Here is a 27,853-nt window from a genome sequence, read left to right as displayed (position 1 = left end):
AGGTGATTTCTGTTTGAGCTGTGCTTCATACATCACTACACTGTTGACCAGATTATGGACCTTTTTTGCTCATGAAATTTTGCTAAAATTTCGATTATCTGACCGGACCTTAACCCATACAGGTTTGGAATGACATAAGGTTTAGTCACTTGATATAAGAATTTGATGTGTTGAACATATTAAACATACAGTTTCATAACTTACAACTCCAAAACAGCTCAAAAAGACATATTTGGTCAAATAAGAAAAGATGTAATTGCAGTGTAAAATCTTGCATAAACTTACTTTATTAGTGGACCCCAATGGAAAATAAGAAGAACAAAAATGATATGACAGCTTTAAAGTCCCAAAATATTTGGAAGAGAGGTGTTAAACTGTACAGCACACAACTTCTCTATGTTCCTTTCATCCTTCATCCCTCCTTCAGGCCCAGACAGCTCAGGAAGCCGTTTTCTCTCAGAATGCTGGCAGCACTCACCATGAACAGTTCAGTGATACATTAAACATTTAAAAATCTCAAACCATATAAAAGAAACTGCAAAACTGACCTTAGATCAGTCTGATGCAATATCGTTCTGAAATTTTATGGTATAAATACCTTATCAGGCTCTCATCTGTCAGTGGCGCACCTCTGCTTGGCTTTAAACTCTTACCTCATAGCAGTGGATTGGAACTAATATTGTATGAATTATCTTGATGTACTATTCATAGATGCTTGACTTGAAGGTGCTGAAAAATATCTTTGCCTGGCTGCATTGGCAAATCATCTTTACTTCCCGTATTCAGCCAGAGCTGAAGCTCAGCCAGTTGGGTTGTCATGAGAGAGAAGTTCAACTCAGATCTTTCATCCTCTTTCAAGACGACAGCAAGTATTCTAAAAAAGAAATCCTGCACAAGAACGTCTTCCATTTGCTTGTTGCACCCAGGGTGAAGTTCTGTGCACCTCAAAGCTCTTACAACAAGGTACCAAATGACACCCTTGATGATGTAGTCTTGCATTCTTGCACCCTTTGTTTGAGTTCCCAGTTGCCTACTACCCAATGGTCCATGAATCAATGCCATTTTTTGTCTCGTTTATCAGTATATTCAAATATGCATTCATGCAATTTACTTATACACTGACTTGAATACACCTCTTCTATGAGCATGTTTTTAATTTTTGTAGTAAAATTCATTTTAATTCATTTTTTTGGTTCCCATATAGTCAAAAATGTCAATGTGGTACAACAGGTTAGATACTATAACGAAGAAAAATGCCTCATTAAAATAATTCAATTCGTTAGTTTGGCATAATCTTAAAAATAATTTGGCATAATCTTAAAAATAAAAAAAATAATAATAATAATAACTGTTATTGGTTATTGTCTTATTTTAATTTATTATCATAGTCATAAACACACTGGTTTGTAGCACAAATTATTTGACCATTTACAGCATTTTCTTATTCTTCCAGTTATTTACTGTAGCGGCTATTGAATCGGAAGTGCCCACACATTCACAGAAAATTGTATTTAAGTAACATGTACAGTATTCAAGGTGTAAGTTGAATGTTATATTTTAAATGACTGTTACACCACATGACATTTTTTGTAATTATTTTATAGTTTTTTACCAGAAAACTTTAATAAAACCAACTTGAATACAAAAAACCATTTTTTTTAAGAACTTGCAATGTGTTCTAACTAGATTTTTAAAAGATTGTTCCTCCTCTTTATCATAGACACTTATAAGGTCACTGATGCATTGCCATAATGTGGACAGTAAGGGTTCAGGAGCTCTGGAAGAAGCTCTCGGATGTATAACCTTAAAAAAAACGTACAATAAAATAATCATCCCACCCTTCCTGTTCGTCTGTGAAAGCGCTCCTTGAACGATAATCAAATTCAGCATGTAAGAACAAGCACACCTCACAACGAGAGGCATTACATCCTTCATTAGCCGCTGTTTGAAACAAGTAAGTCGGCCGTGGATGCCAGGCATTGGCTTCGACTGCTGTAGTATAGAAACAACAACGCCAAAAAGTCTGATGTATTGAGTTGAGAAGGAAGGCAGTGGAGTGTGAAGTTGCATTATCAAATACAGATTTCCTGGCGAGCTCCTGAGAATCGCTCTCCTACCGATGAGTGCCAACTGGCAGCCTCCCCCGCCTGGTGACATTGGCAACCCTGATGATGATGGGCTGTCAGCTGGTAAGCCTTAGTTCCAGGTGGGAAGCGGGAAAAGTCATCCCAGACTCTAACTCTGACCTCCCCTGATGTTCTCGTTAAGTAAGTGCAGACCGATCGTGTCAAAATGCGACGTTGCTCGTGTTTTCCTTCGAGTAAACTGTTAACTGTCTCCACTTTTTTAAAGAAGCTACACAAAACACCCTCCTTCGTCTCTGCCGAGGCGCAGAAACGGAGACAGAACGATGTAACGGCTTAACTTATATGTTTTTTGTCATCCTTGGCTTCAGGTGAGTATGGTTCCAAGGAGTCTCTGGTTTCAACTTTAAAACAAGTGGAAGTCTGACAGGTATTACCTAAGCCTGGGGACAGCGGTGGCAGCACTTCATTTGTACTTCATTCAGCTGAACAACAGTCTGACAAATTCATAAAGCCCAAAAGCTCGGTCTGGCTGCACATTACGCCGGCTCTCACTTTTTCTTTTGCCTAGTGTTTATTGTTTACAATGGGCAGGGGTTCGGCAAGTCCCGTCTTCCCCTCGGGTGGAAAACTGTCACTTTTCTCCTGGGATTCAGGCCTGAGTTTGACGGAACCGGTGAGCGGGGCCTGACAAACCCGGCTCTTCAGATTAGGACTAGCGCGTGCCGGTTGGCCGGACAGGGTTTGTTCCCAACCTGCCATTTTATATCCTTAGCCTCAACGTTTAATTAGAATCACTTGTCATGTCTGGTATATCACCTGGGCCTGACTGTGTCAGCTGTCAGAGAAGGAAATGTGATACTTATTCATTGCCTGTGTAGGCGTTCCACTGCAAGGTCACTGGATGGACTGCACCTTGAGCTAACTGTGGGAGAAGTGTGGGCAAGTAGGAGTGTATTTAATGTCTGTGGAAGAGAAACAGTGAAAGTGTGAAGGCGAGTGAGATACATGTGTCAAACCGCAGTTTTGCACTTTGTAAGAAGAGGTGATGTCACTTCCTGAGTTTAATACAAATGCTTGGCAAAACTGAAAGTCCACAGGAGCGTTACAAGAAGCACAGAGAATTACTCAAACATGTGACAATACTTCTCTGAACTTTTGGAAGTTAAGCAGCCCGGGACTTAGTGAATTGCATGGTTGCGTTCACCACGGCAATCTTGCATTTAAAAAAAAGTATTTTAATGTACACTGTAAAAAAATGATATGATCAATATGTTATGAGAAAATTTGTTTTTACACTGCTTTAATTTTTTTATGTTATACAAGATTCAACTCATTTTTTTAAAGTCAGGTTATTGTAATTAAAGTTCAAATGACTTAAACAAGTTCAAATGACTTAAACAAGTTCAAATGACTTAAGTTGACTGTACTTGAATTTAAGTCAGCAACTTATTTTACAGTGTATCTTTGGTATTAAATTAATAGAAAAAGTATGTTTTTGTAGTTAACTCTGAATAAGAGTGTCTGCTAAATGGCCTTAAACATTGGACGCTTTACAGACCAGCAAGTTTTGCACAGAAGCTGACATCTGTTCTTGAAAAGAGATGGTTGCCTGTGTGTGTTTCCTGTTTGCTCCATGTCACATTTCCTGTTCTAGCTGACGTGATACGCTCTACCGACACAACATACACAAGATCCGCTGACCTGTGATCTGTTCTCTCATCTGCATGCATATTTAGCCTTTTACCTACAAGTGGGTCCAGCTACACAAGCGAACGTTCACGTATCTGTTGTCTACTTGCTCCCATGATCACTCAGTGCTGTCTTGTCACTTTTAGTATACATTTGTCCGTCTCTCTGGCTTGGGTCTCTCAGATTCAGCCTAACAGTTATATCCCTCCCCCTGTGCCATCCAGAACGGCCATATTTCTATGAGTAAACACACTCATCTTTCTCTCACTCTATCATGGATTGATTCTGGGCTGTGTCCCCCCAGCTTTTCCCTCCCTTCTCCCCTTCACCGAGTCGCGTCTCCCCGCGGCCACTTTCTGCATATTAGCACCCGAGGCCACACTGAGGAGGCAGATACGCATTGGCTGCCACGGCCGGTGAAAAACGAGCTTTGTAGAGGCAATAAATTGCATCCAATTTAGAGATGAAGGCAGAAATAAATTTCTGTTTTCCAAAGACTGAAGAAAGGAAGAGTGGAGGAAGGCTGGGAAAAAAAAGCCTCCAGAAAATATGGTAGCATTTCTTTTCTTTTCTTGCAATATTCTTTAGAAAATTTATTTTCTGTTACGTGTTTTCTTTTTTATTTAGAATTTACGAAATAATCACACTCTCATGTTCGAGATTGCTTTTCTGTGTTTGCATCGGTTCTGAAATTAATCACTTTTGTCTCGGATGACATTTTTGCATCTCAACTCAAATGCGTTTTGAGCCAGCGGCAGTGTTCGGAAAAAATAAATTAATCAGACCTGATTTGGCATATACACCGTTTCTTTTCTTGCCTTTTTTTTTTTTTTTGCTTCCACCTCCTCTTCCTTTTTTCCTCTTCCTGTGTGTTTTTCTTCTGTTCACTTCATTGAAGTATCCCAAATGAATTGCCCAAGAAAATCCAAATCTTTCCAATCACAGAACTGGTGGAAACATTTGAGAATGTGCCGGAGGTTGTTTCTGGAATATTGTGGGAACGCTTCCTTAAATAGCTCCTGTTTTGTGAAACAAAGCATTAAACAGCTTTAAAATAAATTTGTCTGAGTCCCTAAAACAGGGTTTCCCAAACTGGGGTTTGCAAGTTGATGAAAAACTATTAATAATTAAATCTTAAAAATGTAAATGAATAAAAATGTAAAAAAAAATCCAAATAAAACAAATTCTTTGGTATATATAATATCATAAATATATTTGTATTTGTTTTTAAATAAAATATTTAAAAAAATATTTGTTTTCCTCCATGTCATGTCACCATTAATCAACATCAGAGAACTACTTAATAACTGAAATATTAACTTCTAATCTCAGGGGGACTTTGAGTAATATTTTAGCTCAGTGGAATTCGACTGGCAAAAAACATTATAGCTAAACTAAAACACATGTGGACAGGAACAACATTTATCTGTTCAAACAAAAAACGTTCCTTTTCCTGGCGACGCGTATTGACAGAACGTTGTCTTTTAATGTCATTACCGTATCTGTTATGTTGTCACCAGTCAAACAACGTTTATCTTATACCATTTACCTTCTATTTCCAAGCGCAGCCCCCTTATCCAAGATCCACTCCACCCTTTTGTCTCCAGAATTAGCCGAGTGATGGAATTATTCTCAAGTCCAATAGTATTCATCTGGGAAATAAGATATTATTATAAGCAGTCCAATAGTAATTCTTTGGGGAAGGATGTGATGTTATATGAACATTCAATTATACGAGCTAATTTACGACATTAATAACTAGATTAAAAACACACCCACCCTAGATAAGCCGCTCGCTGCGCCAGCTGTTTATCACAGAACGTTCAGATCTGCCTCTGCTGAGTTTACCTTTGTTAGCGTAGTTGCTAATATGCCGTTTTATCAAAGCAGTGCCGTTGAAATTAGTGATGTCTCTTTAGTTTAGGTAGAGTACATTAAAACACAGCACAGCTGGAGTTCAACAGATCTTAGTTGATGAATAAATAAGTACACCTTAGGTCTCAAAGCAGTCTGAGTTTTGAGACAGCTGAAAAATTGTGGGGGGTTTTTGCGCTACCGGTTGCTGCTACATCCATAGACGAATGCTGTGTCCGAAATAGAATACTTTCCTACTATATATAGTATGCTAAAAACAGTACGCCAAGAGAGCGAGATTCTAAAGTGTGCATTTGATGGATACTTTACTATCCCATGAGAGAGGACTGGAGAGGATTTATGAATGGAATTGAAGCGACACAACTGACGCTAGTAGGTCACGTGACAATAGCAACATGGCGGTTTTACTACCCATATTCAAACTATATAGATTGTATTTTTTTAACGGTTGTGAAGTAAAATCAAATCAAATGTAGTACCAACTCAGACAGTAATGATTTTGGACGCATCAAAAGAGTTGCACACCCCTTGAAATTTGTGGCACTTTTTCTAACTGAATAATTAAAATTGATTGGATGTGAATGCACTAACTCCACAGGTCGTCAACCCTCAAATGCATGAATGTTTCACCAATCATTATTACATATTCGGGTCTTTAGCGACCCTGATCTATATCTAACACGGATGGATCTCTACCTGTCGAGATCCTCATATTCACAATCTCAAATATATTCTCAAAACTATCATTTTCAACATCTTCAAAATCAATATTTTGTTCGCTGACAGCTTCTTCACCAGATCCGCCGTCATGTGACAGTGACACTAATATTTGTTCTGCGTTCAGTATTTTCTCTGTAGTAAATAGCTGAGCCATTACAAGTTTTGTTGTTTGCTGAAGAATAATTCCTTTTCTTTTGTTTTCTGCCTGCGGTAACTATGAGTGAAACTCACTTCATCATTGTGTATCAAAAATTGCCACCTTGTGGAATAAAAGTAAATTGCTCTTATTCAGTCATCAAAGATTCAATTATAGCTGTACAGACAAATAATACATACACTGTTACACAACTCTGGCCGTTAGCGACCCTATACTATAAAAAAAAAAAGAATGGGTAAACAGGTATTCTTTTATAATTTTCTTTTTTCATGTTATATCGTTTATAATGAATTGATTGAGGAATACTAAGAGGGTTGAGGAGGAGGGTAGTGAATAACGTCCCGGGTCACTAAAGACCCGAGGTATGCGTTAAACCCCGCCCATTTCGCGACTGCACCATGTTCATAAATTATGGAAACAGCACAGCAAACCGAAACGCACTCACACTCTCAATTGAGCCTCCCTTTCCATAACAATGCATTTTTAACAGGGTCTCTACACAATGTCTGGCTAGACATGGGAAGGGCATGCATGCATGCATCGTTGCAGTGCGAATTAGTTCATGCTCTGTTCACGGTTGTGCGCTCATTCCGACAACCGACAGCTGTATCTTACATCAGGTGGAGCTTATGGAGAGATTGCATCATCTTTTCTCGTGGCCTTTTTATAGATTTGAATGGAAGACCTTTCGAGGCCATTTAATGTGTTAAGTACCCCTACACCATGTTCCAACCACCTGAAAGATGTTTTGCTGTTTGTTTGTGCTTTTTATTATTATTATTCTTTTGTGGGCAGGAAGTACACATGGGGTGCTAATTTTAGTTCCCCGAAAAGAACATGCACAACCACCACCAGCCTACGGTGAACCACAAGTGCGTTTGCAACTCATCCTACAAACATCAATCAGAAACTAAGGTGTTAGCCACTGCCTGCAACTCAGTTTGTCCTTTTCTGTGAAGTGCTCTGAAGAATTATAAATATACTAGCGTTTAAAATAGGGTTGTCATCAATTCAAAATCAAATCCTTAACGCATGAAAATGATTTCAAAACATCCCAACGCTGTGCCATTTTTTTTTAATTTTAGATTTTTTAGCTTTACAGATAAAAAGAAACGGTCTTATACATTGCAGAATTTTCTGTAAAAATGGAATTATAACTAAAACATGAATACATATTTACTAATTTCTACCACTTCTTCATTTTTATTGTTTTCGACCAATCAAACACCCAGGATTGCTGGATATTGCTTAAATGCCTTTCTCCGTCCCTATATTTCAATGTTTCATGTTTCAGACAGCTTTACAGAGAAAGTGGCAGGCAGCTATAAAAGAGAAAGAGGGACAGGTTGCAGGCCATACTCGAACCTGTGTTTCTTATAAAAGCACCACAGCTTATTTTTCAACTGTTTTAATCTACTGCTTTTTAGATACTATACAATAGGGAAGTGTGCATATTTAGATGCAGGAGCGTATTTATTTATCCCATCCTTACCTTTTTTTAACTGGCATGATTTGGCCGTCAGTTCTGTCATGAGAAACATCCGTTTGTTTGGGTGCCAGATCTCCTCTCTAAGACAAACACCTTTTTTCTTTTCTCTATCGTGGGCCGCCACAGAGTGAGTATGTTGCTTTGGCTGAGGGGAAATCGATGTAGTCTCTTCACGGCACACTGATTTTGTCTGACTCCTGAGAAATAATTAAAGAGTCCCTACACCACTCAGCCAATGTGGCGATGAGTAGCACTCTTACATAAATCGATAGCTGTTTTTTTTTTTTTTGTGGTCTTTTACTATTATTAATTTATTTTTTTCCCCTCTCACAGTAATGCACGCATTCTCCTCCGGCGGTTGTGGGTCAGTGTGTCACTGTGCCATGTCAGCGATGTTGATACGTTTTGACAGGCTTTCCCCTAAAAAAGAAGAAAAACACCCTCCTCCCCCCAGCACATACAGTGTAGTGGGAGATACCATATTGGACGCAGAGGGGGAGATGCATCACGATTCTTCTTTCATTGCATCAGATGAGCATGAGGCAGCAGAGCTGTAAGGCTGGAAAGAGCTGACCTTTCCAATTGAGTTTTTGCACTGAGGCAATTTTTATTCCATTTTGTTTTCTCCCAATGTCAGGCTTCAAAACGAATGTAGCTGCAGCATGAGGGCAAGCGGTGTCTGTGATCATTGAAGTATTACATTGAAGTATTATGTAATATTAGAACCTGGTGGTGTTTCCTTTTTGAGATCCCTGATTGTGAGCCAAATAAATACAGGTGAAACTCGAAAAATTAGAATATTGTGCAAAAGTTCATTTATTTCAGTAATTCATCTTAAAAGGGGAAACTAATATATTATATAGACTCATTACATGCAAAGTGAGATATTTCAAGCTTTTATTTGTTATAATTTTGATGATTATGGCTTACAGCTTAAATTAGAATATTGTGAAAAGGTTTTCATAGCTGTAAGCCATAATCATCAAAATGATAACAAAAACAATGCTTGTAATATCTCACTTTGCATGTAATGAGTCTATATAATATATTAGTTTCACCTTTTAAATTGAATTACTGAAGTAAATGAACTTTTGCACGATGTTCTAATTTTTCGAGTTTCACCTGTACTGCTTGGATTTGCATTAATAATAACAATAATTAATTTTTACTTTTTAGTTACTTGTAGTGCATCCAACTATATTTTCAGAAAGGTAGCTGGATCATTATTATAATTTTTATTATTTGACTGATTTAAGCCAAAAAATGCTTGCATTTACAATAATAATAATTCTCATAACAATAACAATAATAAAAGTAGTAGTCATAATATACTTTTTTCGTTTGGAAACCGTATTGCATCTAAATTATTATTATAATTAGTATTATGATGTATTAATAAATATATAATAATAACATAATATAATAATTATTAGTAACTTGCATCTTGCAACTGCATCCAATTATATTTCCACGATATATTTGTTATTATTATTATAATAAGTAGTAGTAGTTGTAGTAGTAGTAGTATTTATTATAGTTATTATTGTTATTATTTATAGTAGTTCCATATTTTCTTAAATATAACACCTGACTATATGATGCACTGGGTCAAATTTGCATTATTGAGAGAAATTATTATTAATGACATTAACACAATCAGGAGGTGTGATGGTCTATTGTGTGCTTAAGGCTTTTGACAACCATTAAGTAAAGACTAGCAAGGTTAGGAAGCATCAAATCAATGTATTGTAATGTGAATTGACTGCTGACTTTGATCAGCAGCCTTGGGAGTGCTTTAGCATTGAACACACAAGTGGGTTATGCAAATATACAGGCGGGGGTGGTAGAGAGACTGAGAGTGTCTTTGAGAATCAGATGCTAGTGCTTGCTAAAAGTCATTACTCGCTTCCTGGTTACTTTATCCTTCCAGGCTGTTCAAAACAGAGCTGTTTTCCAGTAACAAGGTACTTCTCTATCCACTAGCAGTAACCTTGACAAAAAGCTACAACACTTTTTTTTAATATTGTTTTTTTAATGTAAACTATAATGTGTTACACGTTCAGCTTTTACAGCAGATTTTTGCTGAGGTAGACAAATTTGAAGCAAAACTGAAACTATAACTACTACCAATACTACCATATGTTCTGGAATATAGCAGAATATAAGCATAATAATAATAAGAATATACTTTTTAGTAACATGTAGTGCATCCAACTACGTTTTCAGGAAAGGTAGTTTGACTATAGTTGAGCTACACTCTCTGGGAAGTCCAGTGGAGCATCAATGGTGCAATGTGGTAGTCCTACCTCTGTCCCTGTCCCGTGGGGGACACACAGTCTCTGTTTCTCCCTCCTTCCCTCCAGAGACAGTGTTCTTATGCAATCATATCAGTGACAGCTGTTGTTTTTAAAATATAACTTTTTTTCCAGTCTTACTTTTCCTTATCTGTTTTTTTTGTGTCTTTTTAGAATATTTGATTGCTTTCAATGAGTCAATGAGGTTCATAGTGTAACAATACAAACTTATACCAAACAATTAGAACCTCAACTTATACAGTAAAATAACATTCTGTCTTCATTTAGTCACCCTCATGTCGTTCCAAACCTGTATGACTTTCTTTCCTGTGTAGAACACAGAATGGCATTCAATGGAAAAGAGCAGCAGGAACATTCTACTAAATATCTCCTTTTGTGCTTTATGACATTTAAAATGGCTTAAGGGTTTAAAACAACATGATTGAGAGAAAATTTGTCATTTGTAGGTGATCTATCCCTTTAAACTTGAACTGTAAAGCCTTGTCACCAGTTTGTGGGGGGAAAAAAGGACCATGGAACAACCCAAAAGGTAGCAGCGCTGCTAGGTGCGTCTCCTAACAAGATGACTGTTCAAAGGCTTTTTTGTGCTCTGGAGAACATGAAAGACGTGTTTAAAAATTTAAAAGCCCGATCTGTTCCAGTGCTATGGAGCGGCAGAGGGAAGCAGATTTTCACATCGTCGTAATTCCCCAGTCGTGTGCTTTGTAAATTAATTAAGATGTTTATGACAGCTGCTTGCACCTAATGGAATGCTTATAGACTTTTGTCATTAATAATTACTGGACTGCAAGGCTACTTCCTTTATGTGTTGGGGAGGGGAATGCGTGGACCCTTCTACGACTATGTCCTGTGGTTAACCTCTTGTTTTGTTATAAGTTGGGGGTCACTACACACTTGAGAGCTTTGTTGCATTCCTATTGACTGCGTTTCTTACGACTGTAATTGGCAGTGAAACTAACGCCACCTTTAAACATCTGTTTTTGCAACAGATCAAAAAAAAGTTAACTGCAAAACATTTGCAAACACATTTTCTTATTCAGTATTTTTTGTCTTGTTGTTCAGCAAAATATCTAAACGTACTTAATACAAGACATATCTCGTTAGCTTTTTTCATGTACTCTAACTGATCTGACTTATGCCTTTGTAAAATGATATCAAGAAATACTTAAGTCTACTTAAATTTAATTATATGACAAAATATATCTTATTTTACTGATTAAAAAAGCGTATGATTTTTTTATATTTTTTGCAGTAATAATTATAGTCTGTTTGCAGAATAAATAAATAAAATACAGAAAGAAAGAATAAAACATTCAAATGCGTTTTATTAGTGTTTAGTATTACTTAAGGCAAATCCTCACAAATAATTTCACATATATCCAAATATTTTGTATAATTTTGAAAAGGTTATTTGCCCATAATTTGTCATCTTTCTGCTATTCGACAAAAAAAGTGCAATTCAGTTTCTGAATGTCTTTCGGCAGATCAAATTGTGTAGCTAGCACTGAAACATCAATTATGGGATGCTAATGTCTCATGTTCGAAAACCGATTCTTTCAAAAGAATGAGCCATTGCAGATCTGCCCGGACCTACAGTTGCCACAAAGTGTTAAGTTGGCAACAAACTACCAAGTATCTTTTGGCATTGTCACTTTTTTTTTTTCAGTAAACATGTGCCTCTTCTTGTTATAGTAGCATCACAGTTAGCTTTTATCAATCAAATATGTTAAGAGTTTTTTATTGTTTATTAAAATCACAAAATAGCCGTTGGGTTTGGTGATGGAAATTTGAGTGATGTTTGAGTCACTGACTAAATAACAGTCACATAACAAGTTTTGCAGTGATGCCAAGACTTATTTCCTGTAGTGGAAATGGATTTGTCTTCTCATCAAAAGAGAAAGCGATATTTATACAGCCAGTGCTTTCAGACAGAAAGCCCCAGAGGCTCATGTTACTTCAGAGTCAATGGGAAAAATTAATAAATAAACGGCCCCATTTCACTGATTACTAGACGTGTTATATTTTAGTGCCCTTGTATTTCCACAACCTCGTTGTTCTCTCGAGGGAGCAGGAGGCGGTATGTGTGTTAATAGGTGGTAATGTAGTTCCCGAACATGTATAGATTTTTATATATTAAGAAATATATTTTATAAGTTATATGTGTGTGTTTTTTATACACAATGATTTCTGAAGGGTCATTTGACATTGAAGACTGAAATAATGGCCACTGAAAATTCAGCTTTGCATCACAGGAAATATAAAAAATTTAAAGTATACTAAAATGTAAAACAGTTATTTAAAATTGTAAAAAATATTTTACAATATAACTGTTTTTACTGTATTTTTTATTTAAAAAATGCAGCTTTAGTGAGCATAAGATTCTTCTTTCAAAAGCATTAAAAAATAATCATTCCAACCTTTGGCCCATAATGTTTTTTTTTTTTTTTTTTACTTTAATAGCTTAATTTTCAACAACAAGCAGCAGATCTGTGTTTTTTTTCCGCTTTCTCAAACACTTTTTTAAAACAGTGACACCCATGATGGTCACTTTTGCGATTTTTGTATGTGCAAGCAAATTTACTTCAAAAAGTGCAAAAAATATATCTTTTCTTTGTTAATTTGTATTAAAAGGATGTCTGTTACAGTAGATGTTGACGAATATTGCCATTCTAAATTGTTTAATGGAGGAGATTTGTGTTGGTCATTGGCGCTCTGCCTCATTGGCCCCCCACGTCACATACTTCCAGATAAGTGCGGGATATTGAAGCATTAAGCCTGAACCCCGTTGGCTGGATAGTGACTTCTCTGATCGACTCTCTTCTGTAACAAGAGCCCCTTTGATCTTCACAGCACACTGGGAAGAGTGCTGGCCGAGCTCTCAGGTTTTAATTATGAAAAACATGAAAGATACATGCGGAACTAAGTGCCAGGCACGGCCGTGGTCGCATACTATAGCCGTCTCGCAAACATATTGAGAGATCGTCTGATATTTCCTCCCTTCTCCTTGACCAGGGGATATACAGTAATTCTGTGACATTAATTAGAGGATTGACAGACATGTAATTTAGCTAATAGGGGGCTTTATTACCTGAGAGGTTTGCCGGGGCAATTAGCTTTATTGGCCGGTGCAGGATGTGGACAACGTGGACTCCCTGGTCTTCCTCCCGACTTCACCATTACAGTTTCCTCAATTCAATGAGCTGAGACCAGCACGACGTATAGGTCGATGTCCCTGTGGATAGTGGGAAGTGTGTTCCCTACACCACTTTACTCAATAAACACGCCAGACTGGATGTTGTTTCTGCCTGGGATTATAAGGAATGTTTAATTCATCTGCACTCAAGCCGCTATCTTAAAAGTCTTTCTGCTTTACCAGTGGAAAGGTGACTGAGAGATGAGGGGTGGGAAAAGAAAAACATTCAAGCGAAATGCTCAAGGAGGGTGAGCGTGGTAGACGTGGCCTTTAGATGTGGTTGGCCTTGGAAAGTACGACGACCCACACTACTCAAAACGACGTTAGCTGCCTCAGATTTCACACACTCAGTGGCTGGCGAGATGACAGAGAAGATATGTAAGTGCTTCAGCTGCAATCTACACGGCCACATTTTAGAAGTTGATACATCTGCTGTGCATTTTTGCTTTTTGCATTGACATTTTGAGATGAATCAACAGCAAGCTCACAGACCCGGGAAAGTCTGGATTGGAATTTCTCGTCGTGTTCATTATGAGTAATAAAGTCCGGGCCTTGCAGACATCTCAAGAACCAATTGCTGCCTAGCCAGTTTGTGGATGCAATTGCAGATCATGTGACATCTTGTTGTGGTTTCTCTGCAAGGACAGTTTGTTCTGACTGACAACATTTCCACTATTATCAGTGGGAGCTCTGATTTGTAAACCTATCCATATTTAAATTATGATCATAATGGTAAGATGGAAACATTTTTTCCCCATCTAGATCAGTGGTTCCCAAACTGGGGTTAAGTGAGGTGACAGAGGGGGTACACCAACAAAATGTTTTTTGTTTTTTGTTCTTTTCAAAAAGAGTTTTGCCATTCATTTAATTCTACCTCACCTTAAAATAACATTACAACCAGGCATGTATTTCTAACAAGCAAAATGCCGCATCTAGTGTAAAAACAGGAACATGGTAGTGCCATCAAAGGTAAAATACATGGCATCCAATCAAATTACCTCATCTTTTTGTGGTCAAAACTGACTGCATCCACACAAATAGCATGCATATGATAGGTTGCGTGCAGAGTATACTTCCTTAGCAAATCCTGCTATATTATTGCCGTTCTCAACAATGTACTGTACCTTTGTAAAAGTGGGGATTTAGCACTTACTAGCATGGAGAACAAATGCACAGAGAGTGCATAGACATCTATTTAAGACTCAAACTCTCTTTGATACAGAAACATACCCTGTGTGAGTTCTTGTTTTTAATGTTGATCACATCTAATACTAGGAACAATGCAATTTTCCCAGAATATCCACACAATTTTAAATATGACACTGATTTTATACAACAGATCAACAAACAAAAAGGTAATACTAAGTGACGTGCATTTTAACCACAGTATTGTTTGCTCTTTTTTGCAACAAAATAATAGTTCTAATGAAAGCCACAGAAGAACTGTTGTTTGTCACAGCTGTGTTACTGTGTGAACGAATCTGCTTCTTTGAATGAATGGGGAGAGCCAATGATTCAATGACTCACTCATTCAAACAGTGACTTACTGTCACCTACTTGGCTGGTTTAGTTTAATATTTAAAAAGTATTACTTCGTTTTTACCATTATTTCATTTATGTGTGACTGCAGTATAAGTGGATGTGAGGGGGTACGAGGAAGTGTCATTTTGTGTTGTCTACTGTGTTGTGTTTTAAATTGTATTTAATCTAATTATTAACCTGTATGTATTTCTAATGTATTGTATTTATTTTAGCCCCATTTCCTTTCCCTAAGTGGTTATTCCACTTGTCAGGCCGCCATTGTAAATAAGAACTTGTTCTTAATGACTTACCTGTAAAAATAAAGGTAAAAAAAAGGGGGGGGGGGGTACGAGGAAGGATGTTAAATACCTCAGGGGGTACCTGAGTTTGGGAACCACTTATCTAGATTATTCATTAGTGGTGTTTGCAAAGTCAAGCATTACTATTGCTTAAACTCAGGGTTTAAAAAAATGGTAAATGTTATGTGGTGCATTAATCTTTTTGACAACTGATAACTCAAATTATGTCCCATTACTTTCCAAAGCAACCACATTTGCTTAAAAACGTACTCTGTTGTTATCTCGCTGCATAACTAAAGACAATTTGCTTATTTCATATGAAAAGAGAAGACTGGCTTTGTTCCAACTTTATGACAAAAGTTACATCTTGATCACTCGAGCTCCCATATGGTGAGCTATGTCTAGTATGCTAGACGAATGGCCATCTGAAATAGTTTTGGCTCACAGATATTTGTTAAATGTCTCCATATATATGTATGGCGTTTTGTTAAGTCAGCCTCATAGAGCAGCGAGAGTGTGAAGTCTGGTTAGAAAGACATAAAACTCAAATTCCTTAGCTGAACCACAGACCACAACACTGTTTTTCACACACACATACACACACACACACACACAAACACACACACACACACACACACACACACACACACACTGAAAGATTAGTTCTTCTCTTGTGTCCGCACTCGCACATGCGGCAGCAATCTCCGCCTTAGGAGACGACTTTGGTTTAATTAAATGAATTTATTTATCTATTTATTTAACATTTTGTACACTCCCTGTCCTGGCCTTCACCCGAGGGCAAATTTAGCTTCTCACCATAAAGTAAACACATCTGAGCACAATGCAAGCGGTACATGGAATATAATTCTTAGCATGGGAAATATTAGTGAAGGAAAAATATCCAAACATGTCAGCATAGACTCAGCATAATTTGTTTTTATGAACATGGCTAAACCGACGACTTCAGTGGGACGTTCTGTGTCACCGGGGTCCAGTCAAATATTTTACAGGGTGGTCTTGTTGAATGCTGGGAGCTGTGTTTATGATGGTGGGTTCAAGTTTCATGGGGAGCTCAGCTGGGGATCATGCACAGATTATTAAGGAATGGGAATCCTGGAGTGTGGGAGAGGATGGGGCCCTCCATCCTCCCGAGTCATGTCTGCTAGCTGATCATCTAAATGAGCTGTAGATGCCAACAAAAGCTGCGTTCATGTTGTAAATGTGGGGATTGAGAACATATTAAAATATTTACTATCAGGTAGGACTCCCAATTCAACCTGTTCATACAACAGCTACAAAAGTCAGTTCCCTTATAGCATAGCCATTGTACTATTAACTAGCGCAGTTTCTCACTATGCATTCTTAAGGGATCTTGTGTTCTTGTACTACGTCATCATCAACCGCCAAAGTCCGGTTCCAATACTCAAGAACGCAAATACAGAGAACACATAAAAGTACCCGGATGTGTTCTTGATATCGAGAATGCATTGAGTGCAGATAATCGAAACCATTAAAAATCCCAGAACTCATTTACACAAATACTCATTCAAAATAAAAAGATATCAAATAATAACAGTAATATAAGTAAATATTTTAATAGGTTATAACATTTGTAATATTATGTTTTATTTTTTGTACATTGGATGCCTAATATGTGCTGAATGGTAAGTTGAGCAACAAGATCGCTGCACATTTCACTTCTCACAAAGATGCGATCTTTTGTTTGCAATCTTTTGTTTGTTTTTTTAAGGTAGCCTGGCAAGAGGACACAAGTCAGTTCTTTGCATTCTTAACATTGAGAAACAGCCTAGTTGTCCACTGCTGTTACATTCACATAACCCAGCTGTATCAAACTCACTCTTAAAATTTGATTGTGAGTCCTGAAAGTTTTAGGTTTTATCATCTGGCCCTTGAGGTCCACTTTCCTGCAGAAGTTTGCTCCGACCCTAATCAAACACACATGAAAAAGCTATTCATGGTATTCAGGATTACTAGAAAGCTATAGGCATGTGAGTTTGTTCAAGCTTGGAGCTAATCTGTGCAGGAAATCGGCCCTAGAGGGCCAGATTTGAGAGATCTGTTTTAGTGTTTGTTGTTGTAGAGTTCTAGTTTTAGTGAGTTCGGTTATAGAACACCGATGTCACTCTGGTTTATATCTGAACTGTGTGTGAATGTTTTTAACCGTATTTTGCTACTGTGTGAACATAGCCAGGTTGAGATGTCCGAAGGGACCTTGTCTGCAATGGTGTGCAAATGTAGAGTCAGCATTCTAAGGAATAACTATGTATTATCTGTATTTCCTTCCAATCAGCTGATTACTTTATCCTCACGTGCGCGCCACTAACGACTCCTGCGCCTGGGTCCGTAATGGTTCTGCTGCGTAGTGGGAACGATTTACCGTAATCATCGTTTGTTTAAGTACTCGGCTGAATGAGCTTCTGTTGTGCTGCATCTTAGCAATAACAATGGCGCTTATCGTCCGGACTCCCTGCGGTACAATTAAAATTCCGTCGGAGTCTCCAATCTGCCTGCCAGCCATGCCTGCTGTTCATGTGCCCTTCCTGGGCCTACGTCAATCCCCTTTGCTGCTATGTATTATTCACAAGCTACCAGACAATATTTGGGACTTACCTGGAGACTCCTGAGCTTGAGAATGCAGTGAAGTTCGGGATGTCCAGCTTCATGAATTCTAAACTGACCTGTGACTGTGACCTTTAGATCAGTGGTTTTAGTGGTGACATGTCTGTTCTGATCAGGGCAGCAAGGAAAACATTGCTAAATGCCAATAATTAAATGCAACTGGGTTTGGGTTTAATCCTTAATCTCGTCCTGAAGCAAAACCAGTTGAGAAGCACTGATCCAGAAATGCTCCTCTACTTGTTAACTGTGGTCTTCAGATTTTATGTGATTTGTCTCCACAACAAACTTCTGCTTGGTTTCTCGTCATGTTCTCCTTTTCAACGTGACACTACGACAATGCAATTTCTACGTCCTCTAAAACTAATTTGGATTTAAATCTGCTATTTGTGGAGATGTCAGATGGCGAATTGTTCAGTGGGAACCTGTGGAGCCAGCCACGGTGGCTTGATTTTAGTTAAAACCAATTAGAAATGACCAGAAATAACAGCGCCTGGAGATGAAGTCATTTTTCTCTTGAACCTCCCTGGAGAGTGCAAGGCCTCTCTACGGAGTTCCTTAAGTGTTTTAGAATATTAGGAGGAGAGATGATGAAAATCGTCAAGCTTTTTTAATCATTGCATTTTGCATTTGAAAGTTTATGAAGTATAATAAGGCTAAGTGTGTCAGTACAAAACGGGTAAGAGAATGACTTTGACGAAACAAAACTTGGATGACATCCGTCCTCTTTTCTGATTAAATAACTCTACTTATGATTGAGAAGGTGATCTGTCATAAAAAAAAATACACAGTATGTACAATTTAATAGCAAGTGTACATGAAGGATATAATAAACTGCTTGAGGAGGATGGATCATAGCACAGTTCTTGCCAAAGCATTCTTGGTTTTCATATTATGGGTTATGGGTGGAGCTGAGATAAGTGCTTGTTTTGCAAAATTGGTTATCCAAAGATCTTCACTTTCTAATTACGTTAACCTCAGAGTCAGTGTCACTCCATAGAACCCCAATGCTAAAGATCTAAAAAAAATAATAATAATAACAAAACATAGTAAACCACAGTGTGATAACTATTTGATTATGTAGGAAAGGTAATGCTTTCCATACATTGCATAGTATGTTTAAACAAGACTTTACTGTACATTTTTAAGCTAGGCAGTATAATCTGCTAAAGAATTTTATTTTCTGACCAGCTTAAGGCATCCGTGGCTGTGAAACCAAAGTGTTTTCTATAATTTAGATAACAGGATGAATGATTCATGAAATGTTATTGTCAGAGGGAGGATGGGCATAATCTTGTCACTTGATGATGTTGTACCTCAAACAGAAGTGGATGAAAATCTATCCAAATAGATTTGAGGTTGTCACAATTTCCTTTTAGTATTTGTCTATGCCATGGCTAGTTTCTTGACTTGTAAGGGCTTGTAAAAATTAAAAAATCGCTCTTTTACTATAAGATGCTAATAGACACTAGTCCATCAATACCCCACTTTTGTAACCACCAAACCTGAGGGTCCACTCCTCAATTTATAGCATTTTCTGTTAGCATTTAGAATAGAATTTACTGTTATGTGCAGAATTTACCAAAAGCTCTGTAAGCCTAAACAGACCATAGAAACCATTACGTCTCTACAATCTACTTTTGCTCACAATGCTTTTGGGAACCGCAGCCATGTTCAATAAGCTGAGTTTGTGGCCTATTGTTTAGCGCAGTGGTTCTCAACAGTCCTGGGAACCGACCGCTCTGCACATTTTGTATGTCTTCTTTATTTAACACGCTTGATTCAGGTCATCAGCTTGTTAGGAAAGAGCTCAATGAACTGAACTGAGTGAGTCAGATAAAGGAGGCATACAAAATATGCACAGCAATGTGTAGAGGACTGACAGGAAGCAAAGTGGGAGAGAGAAAGAGGGACAGGATCGGGAAAGGTACCCAAGCCGAGACTCGAACTTGAGTCACTCAAAGCACAACCACGCTACATATTAAAGTGCTGCCCATGAGGCTATCAGCCCTGATGTCCCATGTCATTCTTATTGTCAAGGACAGCCCACTCTTGGATTTTATTGCAGAATTATGTTGTTGCAGAAAAGTCAAAGAGTCCAAGTTCTTGGACAGAAAAGTCTTGAAATGACTTTCTCTTGTCTTGAAATGCCTACCAAAAAAGAAAGGTCCTTTTTTATTGTTATAATACAAATTATGTTCAGTCCAGGGCCATTTTGTGTAATTCTAGCATGCCTACCTAAAACCAGACTCTATTCTTCCAATATATCACAATTGCGTTGGGGTCCACTAACCCTGAAGCAAGCCACCCATCTTTATCTCTGTCATCATCCTCTACTCAGCTGTTACTTTTCCAGAGGTGTCTATACCAGCCTTGTCCTTGTATGGCTGAGAGAGCCACTGTCCTCCTCCCTCGCCGGTCTCCATAGACTGAACAGTGAATGAGGATAAGTGTGAAGCAGCAGTCAATGAATCAAGAAGTCTGACCGGCAGCAGCCGGGGGGGGAGAGAGAACGTTGAGCGGCCCCCCACGGGACTGGCCTCGCATTAGGAACTTCCTCGCCTGTGTGTTTCTGCCACAGGTTAAATGGATCGTTCCCATTAGCTCGGTGAGGGGACAGCTCCATTACGTCAAGGAGACTCTAACTTTGAATGTCACAGAGTGCCGAACCCTAGCGCAGCGCGTCAAGCACCCTGCCGGAGAGGCCTCGCTGACAATAACCATCCATGATAATCATTTGCTGTCAGGTGCTAAGGAAGCTGGAATTATGATGCACAGCCTGCCCAACAGACCTAGACAGAGTGCTCTTTAGTCTCGCTGGTTGTGTGGTGAAAGAAGCTTCTTGCTCACACATCTCGGGTCTAAAAATTTAATTTGGACCCTGCTCACATCCTTTATGTTCTGATATGAGTCTGCATTCACCATGTTTCTTATCGGTTTATACTGGGATTTGGATAAGGAATAAAGACCCTGCCTTGTGCAGGTCTGATACCTTTTTTTTTTTTATTATTATTAAACATGAGCATGACCTGGTTTCACCAGGAGAAGCTGTCCCAGATCAAGCGTGACATTGTCACCATGTTTTTCCCATCTGCAATACAGACGGCTTCACCTGGCAAGGAATGTGGACTGCTTGGCCTTCTGTGGCAGATGTGCTAAAGGTTAACTTCAAACAGTCATCAGTGTGCTCGGCATATGGAATCTACAAGAGGAAGAAAGCAATGAATTATGGCCGTGGACATGCTTAGATTATTTTCCAGGAAATACCCTAACTTTTTTATGAACAGTAATATATTACGATTGTGAAGTTTTTATAGTTAAAAATGACATGGGTTACATAAGTCTTTTTTGAATGGTTTAATAATAAATAACTGTATGCACACAAAATAATGTCTCTAGATTATATCGGTTTTGTATGACTTACCTGTAGACATCCGGAAAGATTACCTTTTGATTGGCTGATGCAAACAGTGGAAATTATCATGAGTAAGTCTTTAACCTTTCATGTCCACAAATGATAACATATATATATATATATATATATATTTTTTTTTTATGTCAGAGCCAGTGTCACATCTGAAACCATTGTTTTGTGTACTATGAGGATGGTACAATATGTTTTGGCAAATCATGTTGCATCTGTCATTGTTTTATCATCCATTTATCCAATGTTTTTTTCCCCCTTTATCCACCATTTCCGACATCCATTCTTCTTATCTGTTTGTCTTTCTATCTATCCATCCATCCATCGTTCTAACATTCTATCTATCTATATATCGCTCTATTGTTCTCTTTCTATCGTTCTGTCGTTCTCTTTTTATCATAGCAATGTTCTATATCATTATATCTATCCATACATCCATCCTTCTAACATTCTATCTATCTTTATATCGCTTTATTGTTCTCTTTCTATCGTTCTGTTGTTCTCCTTTTATCAAAAAAATGTTCTATATCATTCTATCTATCCATCCATCCATCCTTCTAACATTCTATCTATCTTTATATCGCTCTATTGTTCTCTTTCTATCGTTCTGTCGTTCTCTTTTTATCATAACAATGTTCTATATCAATCTATATACCTGTCTATCCATCATATCTTTTGTATACATGTCCTCACAGCACTTTGTGACCGCAATCATGATACCGTCCTTTGAAGAAGGCCGGACAAGCTTTTTCCATCTGTCAAGGATGGATTCACCTCCAAACCGACCCATCACCCCATCTTCCAGTGGAGTAGACATAACCTGGCAGGCTTCACTGGTGTCAGGGCCTAGACCCAGACCCCCTCCAGCTCCAAACTCTGTTCACCCATTGGTTCCCTGGCCCCTTCCCCTTGCACCCTCCAATCATAGCCCTCCCAATGACACCTAGAGGAGGAAGTGGGCTCTCTCCCCACCCCTCCCCTCCCTCTCCTAGCAACAGGCCATTTTTCTGACCAAGCCTAGCGTCCTCTTTTTGACAGTAATGATTTCCGAGCAAGTACATTTTTTTGTGTTAAGATTGGTTTTCATATCTGTAAGTGACATTGACAGAATAGCTGTTGTGGCTTGGGAAGGATCAGAGACAGATAGCTGATAGTTCTACAGAATAAGGATGGGAATCGCATGGAGAGAGAGAGAGAGGGAAAGATAGAGAGGGAGGACAGGGCAAGAATGAGTGATAGTGACAGAAGTTGGATCAAAGACTGACGGTGTCCTCACTGTCTTCTAAGCAAAGTTCATGAGGAATCTGATAACTACAGCGCACACCCTGTTTTTGTTTCATGCACCATGACAGAATGCATGGTGATAGAATATATGTTCCCAAAGTTATCTCTGAAAGGCTTAATATCACCTAAGCTGTACTATATATTTTTAAGGCGTTAAATGGCTATTTTAGGCATTATTTTAGGCTCCTGTTGTAAGTAATGCAGCTGTTCTAAAACCTTTATAATTATCACTTTTGTGGAGTACAAAAGAAGATATTTTGGGAGTGTGTTGCCTTAAGGATATGTAAAGACTATTCATTTTTGAATGCCGTTTCATGTTGAATTTTACAGGCATGTTGCTTTGAACTTGAAAATACATAGTCTAGTTTAGCTATTTTCAAATTACTGAAACCTGTCGTCCACTCTTAAAAGATTTAATGTTATGAATCCTCTAAACCAAACTAACCAAAAATACTATAGACCCCTTTTCAGTTGGTAAACATGGTTACATTTTTTGTGGGCGGAGCTTAGGTGGTTGCAGAACGATCCCTCTGGCCGCTTCCCTAACGTTAGTATGCAAGTTTTGTTAGCTTGTTTTTTAACAATGACTGGAGAAAATCCGATTTTATCTTTATGTGCAAGGTCACTCACTGTCCAGGACCGCGATTGTTATTTGCAAAAGTTAATTTTAACGGACGGAACCAGATTGGCCGACCCATAGCCGTTACACGCTGGATGATGGACGATCTGACAGGATTAACGTTAACGCTAGGCTACCTCCGTTTGAGTGGCCTGACTTCTACACTTACCCAATAGAGAAACTGAGGGCATATAAATCTTTAGATGACTATAACTATGTGCTGAATGGTCATGTACAAGACTTGTGTGGTACGATCCGCAGTTCTGCCTAGCCAGCACCAAGAAGACGACAATGTAAAGAGTGACATTACGGTGCAATTTTAACGATGTGAATATTTTCTAGAAATAAAAATTCCAGATACAGCATATTCTTTTTCATTGATTCTAGCACTCAACAACACAACAAGATGACATTTAATAATAATAATAACAATTTAAGCTCCTTATTATGTAGCCGAATCTGTGCTGGTTTGTATTGGCCGCCTGCAGTTTTCCCTCTGTTTTGCCTCCAGCTAGCGCCGTGACGTAGACTAGAAATGTTTCCTTAAAGGGATAGTTCTCTAAAAAAAAAAAATCATTTACTCACCCTCATATCGTTCCAAACCTGTATGTGGATCACAAAAGATACAATTTTGAATAAATACTGGTCACTTTTTTCCGTGCTGTTACAATTAATGGGGTTGGAACAATATGAGGATGAGTATTGAAGGATTGAAGTGGTAAATTATGCCTTTAATATTTTCAGTTACACTTGCTCCTGAGACCTTTGTGTTTAGCACAATGCTCATGAGACCTTTGTGTTTAGCACAATGTTACTATTGGCCACAGCTTGATGTCATATTTTGGTAATTGCCATTTACCCCCATGCTGAGTGCTTTGTGATTTGATTGCCGGTGTAAGTTACAAGAGGAATATTGCTTGTTTGTTTCTTTGTGTAATGTTGTTGTTGGACAATGTGCTTCCAGCGATAGCATTGTTGATCTGTGAAGCTTTACAGGAGTGCCTCAAGTTTCGCTTCTGGGTCCTTTCTGTGTTTTTGCTGGCATGTCCTCAGGTGCATCTGTGTGCACGTGTGCCTGCTCATTTGCTTTACCGTCTTTGACTTGTATTCCCCCTTCCCTCAAAAAAAAAACATCTGAAGCATCGTTATCGGCGGCCAGAGTTCTTTTTATTTTGTGGAATTACTGAATCATGTCAGCTCGATGTCCCTTGAGTTTCAAATGCAAGCTGTAGAAAAATTAGCCATTGCTTCCGCATGACAAGTGGGATCTATTAGTCTGCTGTAGCCCATAGAGCATGAGCACGCTCGGTCCACATGGGACCCTCTGTTTCAGCAACATGCACACACATCCGTCCGTGCCTCTGTGGCATTAGTCATGCTTTATAAGGTCAGACATAAAGATGCACCCGGTGCTTCTGGGCTACACCAACAGACATGAACATATTCACAGATCTGTTTAGCATTCTGTATGTGATTTCCTGTTAATTTCCATTGCGTGGAGGTCAACTGTGACAGCAAGGCAACTGCCTGGTCCGTGTGACGGCAACATACTGACCTGCCTGACCTTGCTTAGACACAGCCTGTGGCAGTGCTGAGAAGCATTAACACAGTCAAAGCTAGCTTTTGGCTCTCGAGCAATGTCACGGCTTACAGCATCTCCGTTCCAATATGCTGTCAGCTTTCTCTGTAATTTACATAGCTTTCAGCTGTACACAACTGTATGTTTGCACACTGTTTATTTGAAATAATGCAAAAAAAGTAATATTTTTTTTATCTATCTTTTGCAGGTATTTCAGTAACAAAGAAGACACACACTTGTAAGTAATTATTTTTTCTTTTATTTAAATTTTTATGAATTTTAATTAAATTATTTTAATGTGACGGTGTAGAGAAAAGAAATCTCTGATTTTAATGTGAAATTTTAATGTGACGTTTTATTTTAATACTTAATTTTAATATTATTGCTAAGTTTACTCTTTTTATTGCATTTTTGAAGACTATATAAATATATATTTTTTTAGTTGTGTTTTTCTTCTCTCTCTGTGTGTGTGTGTGTGTGTGTGTGTGTGTGTGTGTGTATAAGTGTTTGTGTGTGTGTGTGTGTGTGTGTGTGTGTGTGTGTGTGTGTGTGTGTGTGTGTGTGTGTGTGTGTGTGTGTGTGTGTGTGTGTGTGTGTATAAGTGTGAATAAGTGTGTGTATAAGTGTGTGCGTGTATAAGTGTGTTTAAACGCCGTTGTGTGTGTGTACGTGTGTGTGTGTATAAGTGTGAATAAGTGTGTGTATAAGTGTGTGCGTGTATAAGTGTGTTTAAACGCCGTTGTGTGTGTGTAGGTGTGTGTGTGGTCAGCAATATTGGTGATGTTTCTAAGGCTATTTCTCAGTTATATTTTCACTGTATACAAAAAAAAGCTTGTCTGCTATTATTCATTTAAGAAATCTGAATCCCTCATAGGAATCCTGTGATTTTTTTCTGAAGGAGAAGGTGCTATATTATCTGCTCTGCTTGCTATTTGAAAACAAGGATGCGTTTTGTGCGTGACCTTCGCAATGAGGTTAAAGACGGTACTTTTGATGTATGTCTGAGAGAGATATGGATCAGCTCTGGAGGAAAGACTGTAGAATATCTGACAGGTTGCATACGTGACCTTTTGGGACTCGGTGCATTAGATTAAGTATATCAGTGACTTGATCTTCGTTGCAAGTTTTGTTGAGGTTGCAGTTCGGTTCAATTTCACACCTGAGCTTCTGAAGAGATGTTAAAAGCTGAATTTTTTAATACATTTCTTTTGTGCTGGGGAAGCTACTTTAAAACTGTAGCTTGTGAAGCTACTCATAATTTAAAATAGTTCAATTAGTCATTATTACAATAATGTCGCATTTTGTCACACCAACTGCTACTTTTCAAGTTTTTGTTACTGGAAAATCAACACTATTTTGAAAACATTTGACCTAGATTCACTACTGAAAACAGTAGTTAAGCTATTAGTGTCATTAGCTCTGCTAGCTAGTTAGCATTGACCAATTTATGAGAGATTGTATTTGTTTTGCATTCTAGTCAGCTGTAAATCTAGCTAATGAAAGCTCATCTTGTCATTTTATATAACAATACTTCCATCCTTTCATCTGTCTACATTCACTTGACTTGTTGAAAGGCTGTAGAAATATCCAGTTGTAGCTGTCTTCTCCATTCATCCAGCACAAAGGTGGATCTTTCATCATTTCTTCCAGGGCCCTACTGCTATCTTAATTACTGTGCTGATCACTTCTCCTTAACAGAAGGAAGTGAAATCAAAGAACGTTTCAAGTTAGAGGGTTCAAAGCCACGGACTGGACTTCACTATTTAATCTCAATGAAAGAAATGCTAATGACGCGTGTAAGAGAGAGCGAGAGAGGCCGTTAGAGAGAAAGAAGAAGAGAATGAAGTGTGAATTTGACATGTTAAGGCTGGTGGCAAGGGTCAAAGAGCACTGTTTGACAAAGAAAGGGTTAAAAAATACATAATGGGCTGAGAAAGGGTCTTGCTAGTTATGAAAGTAGTTAGCATGTGTATCGCTCATCATAATTCATAAGGAATTGGCCGGTTTTAGTTATGAAAGCAAACTTGACCCTAATTGCTTTCAGTAGTAATAAGGAACATCCCAGGACACCCTAGCAACCACCTAGCAATGCCCTAGCAACCTCATTGATACATGAAAAAAAAATATTGGTCTAAACTAGCTAAATTAACCTATTTTACTTTGTAATGAAAACAATATAATTTAATTTCCTGTTACACATGAAAAAGTGCCATGTGCCAAATGTGAAAATGTGCAAATATTGGATAAACTAAAATGTCGTTCATGCTGACTTTACTGAGGGGATCAGCTGAGATGTTGGATAGTTGGATAGAGAATTCACAGGATTGTGTGTGTTGGTTGGGGGTTGTGCAAATGTGCGTTTTACAATCGAATAGACTGCATATGCAGCCATAATGCATTCATAGAAGCAACTGAACTGGAATGTGCTCATACCCATGCTCATATGCACATGCAAACACACACACCCAAGGCTATAACAACTAAACATTACATTTACACACATTTCCCCCAATGCAGGGTTGCCATGTCTGTGAGACAAAGACAGCCCAACGACCAATTGAAACTAAACCAAACTAGCCTAACAACAAATAAAACCAGCATAAATATGCTAATTAGAAATATGCTATTGTTTTTAGGCTACGTTTGCACGACAACGATGTACTAAAAAAGCGAAAAGTGTTTTCCTTTGCGTTCGTGTACACACAACAACGTTGTCAAAAATATCCCTTTTCCACGAAAACGACTAAAAACGCCATATTATTCATTCCAGGCCAGTAACTGGCGATGTCACTTTGTAAAGAAACACGACATGCCTATGGACTTTACACGTAATGCGCAGGTGCATGACGTCACCGTTTTCACAAATTCACATTTTTGTCGTTTACATGGAGACGTAACGATATTGTTTTCAAAAAACAATTGTTTTCAAAAGTTTGCAGTTTCAGGCCCCCAAAACTGCGCTGTC

General features: G+C 38.2%; 1 protein-coding gene across 1 annotated transcript in view; it reads left to right on the top strand.

Annotated features, from left to right (window-relative positions):
• Nucleotides 1-27,853, top strand: part of roraa (RAR-related orphan receptor A, paralog a) — a 298,753-nt gene that overhangs the window by 175,375 nt on the left and 95,525 nt on the right. Inside the window, exon 2 of the mRNA XM_077211106.1 lies at nucleotides 25,097-25,126. Coding sequence (XP_077067221.1) covers nucleotides 25,097-25,126 — 30 coding nt within the window. The remainder of the gene's footprint in view (nucleotides 1-25,096; nucleotides 25,127-27,853) is intronic.

This window comes from Siphateles boraxobius, unplaced genomic scaffold (genome assembly GCF_051911475.1).
Source record: "Siphateles boraxobius isolate OS27281-9 unplaced genomic scaffold, OSU_SipBor_1 65, whole genome shotgun sequence".
In the NCBI taxonomy this organism is placed as follows: Eukaryota; Metazoa; Chordata; class Actinopteri; order Cypriniformes; family Leuciscidae; genus Siphateles; species Siphateles boraxobius.
The sequence above is the reverse complement of the archived record's forward strand: the minus strand, read 5'-3'. Positions and strand labels throughout refer to the sequence as shown.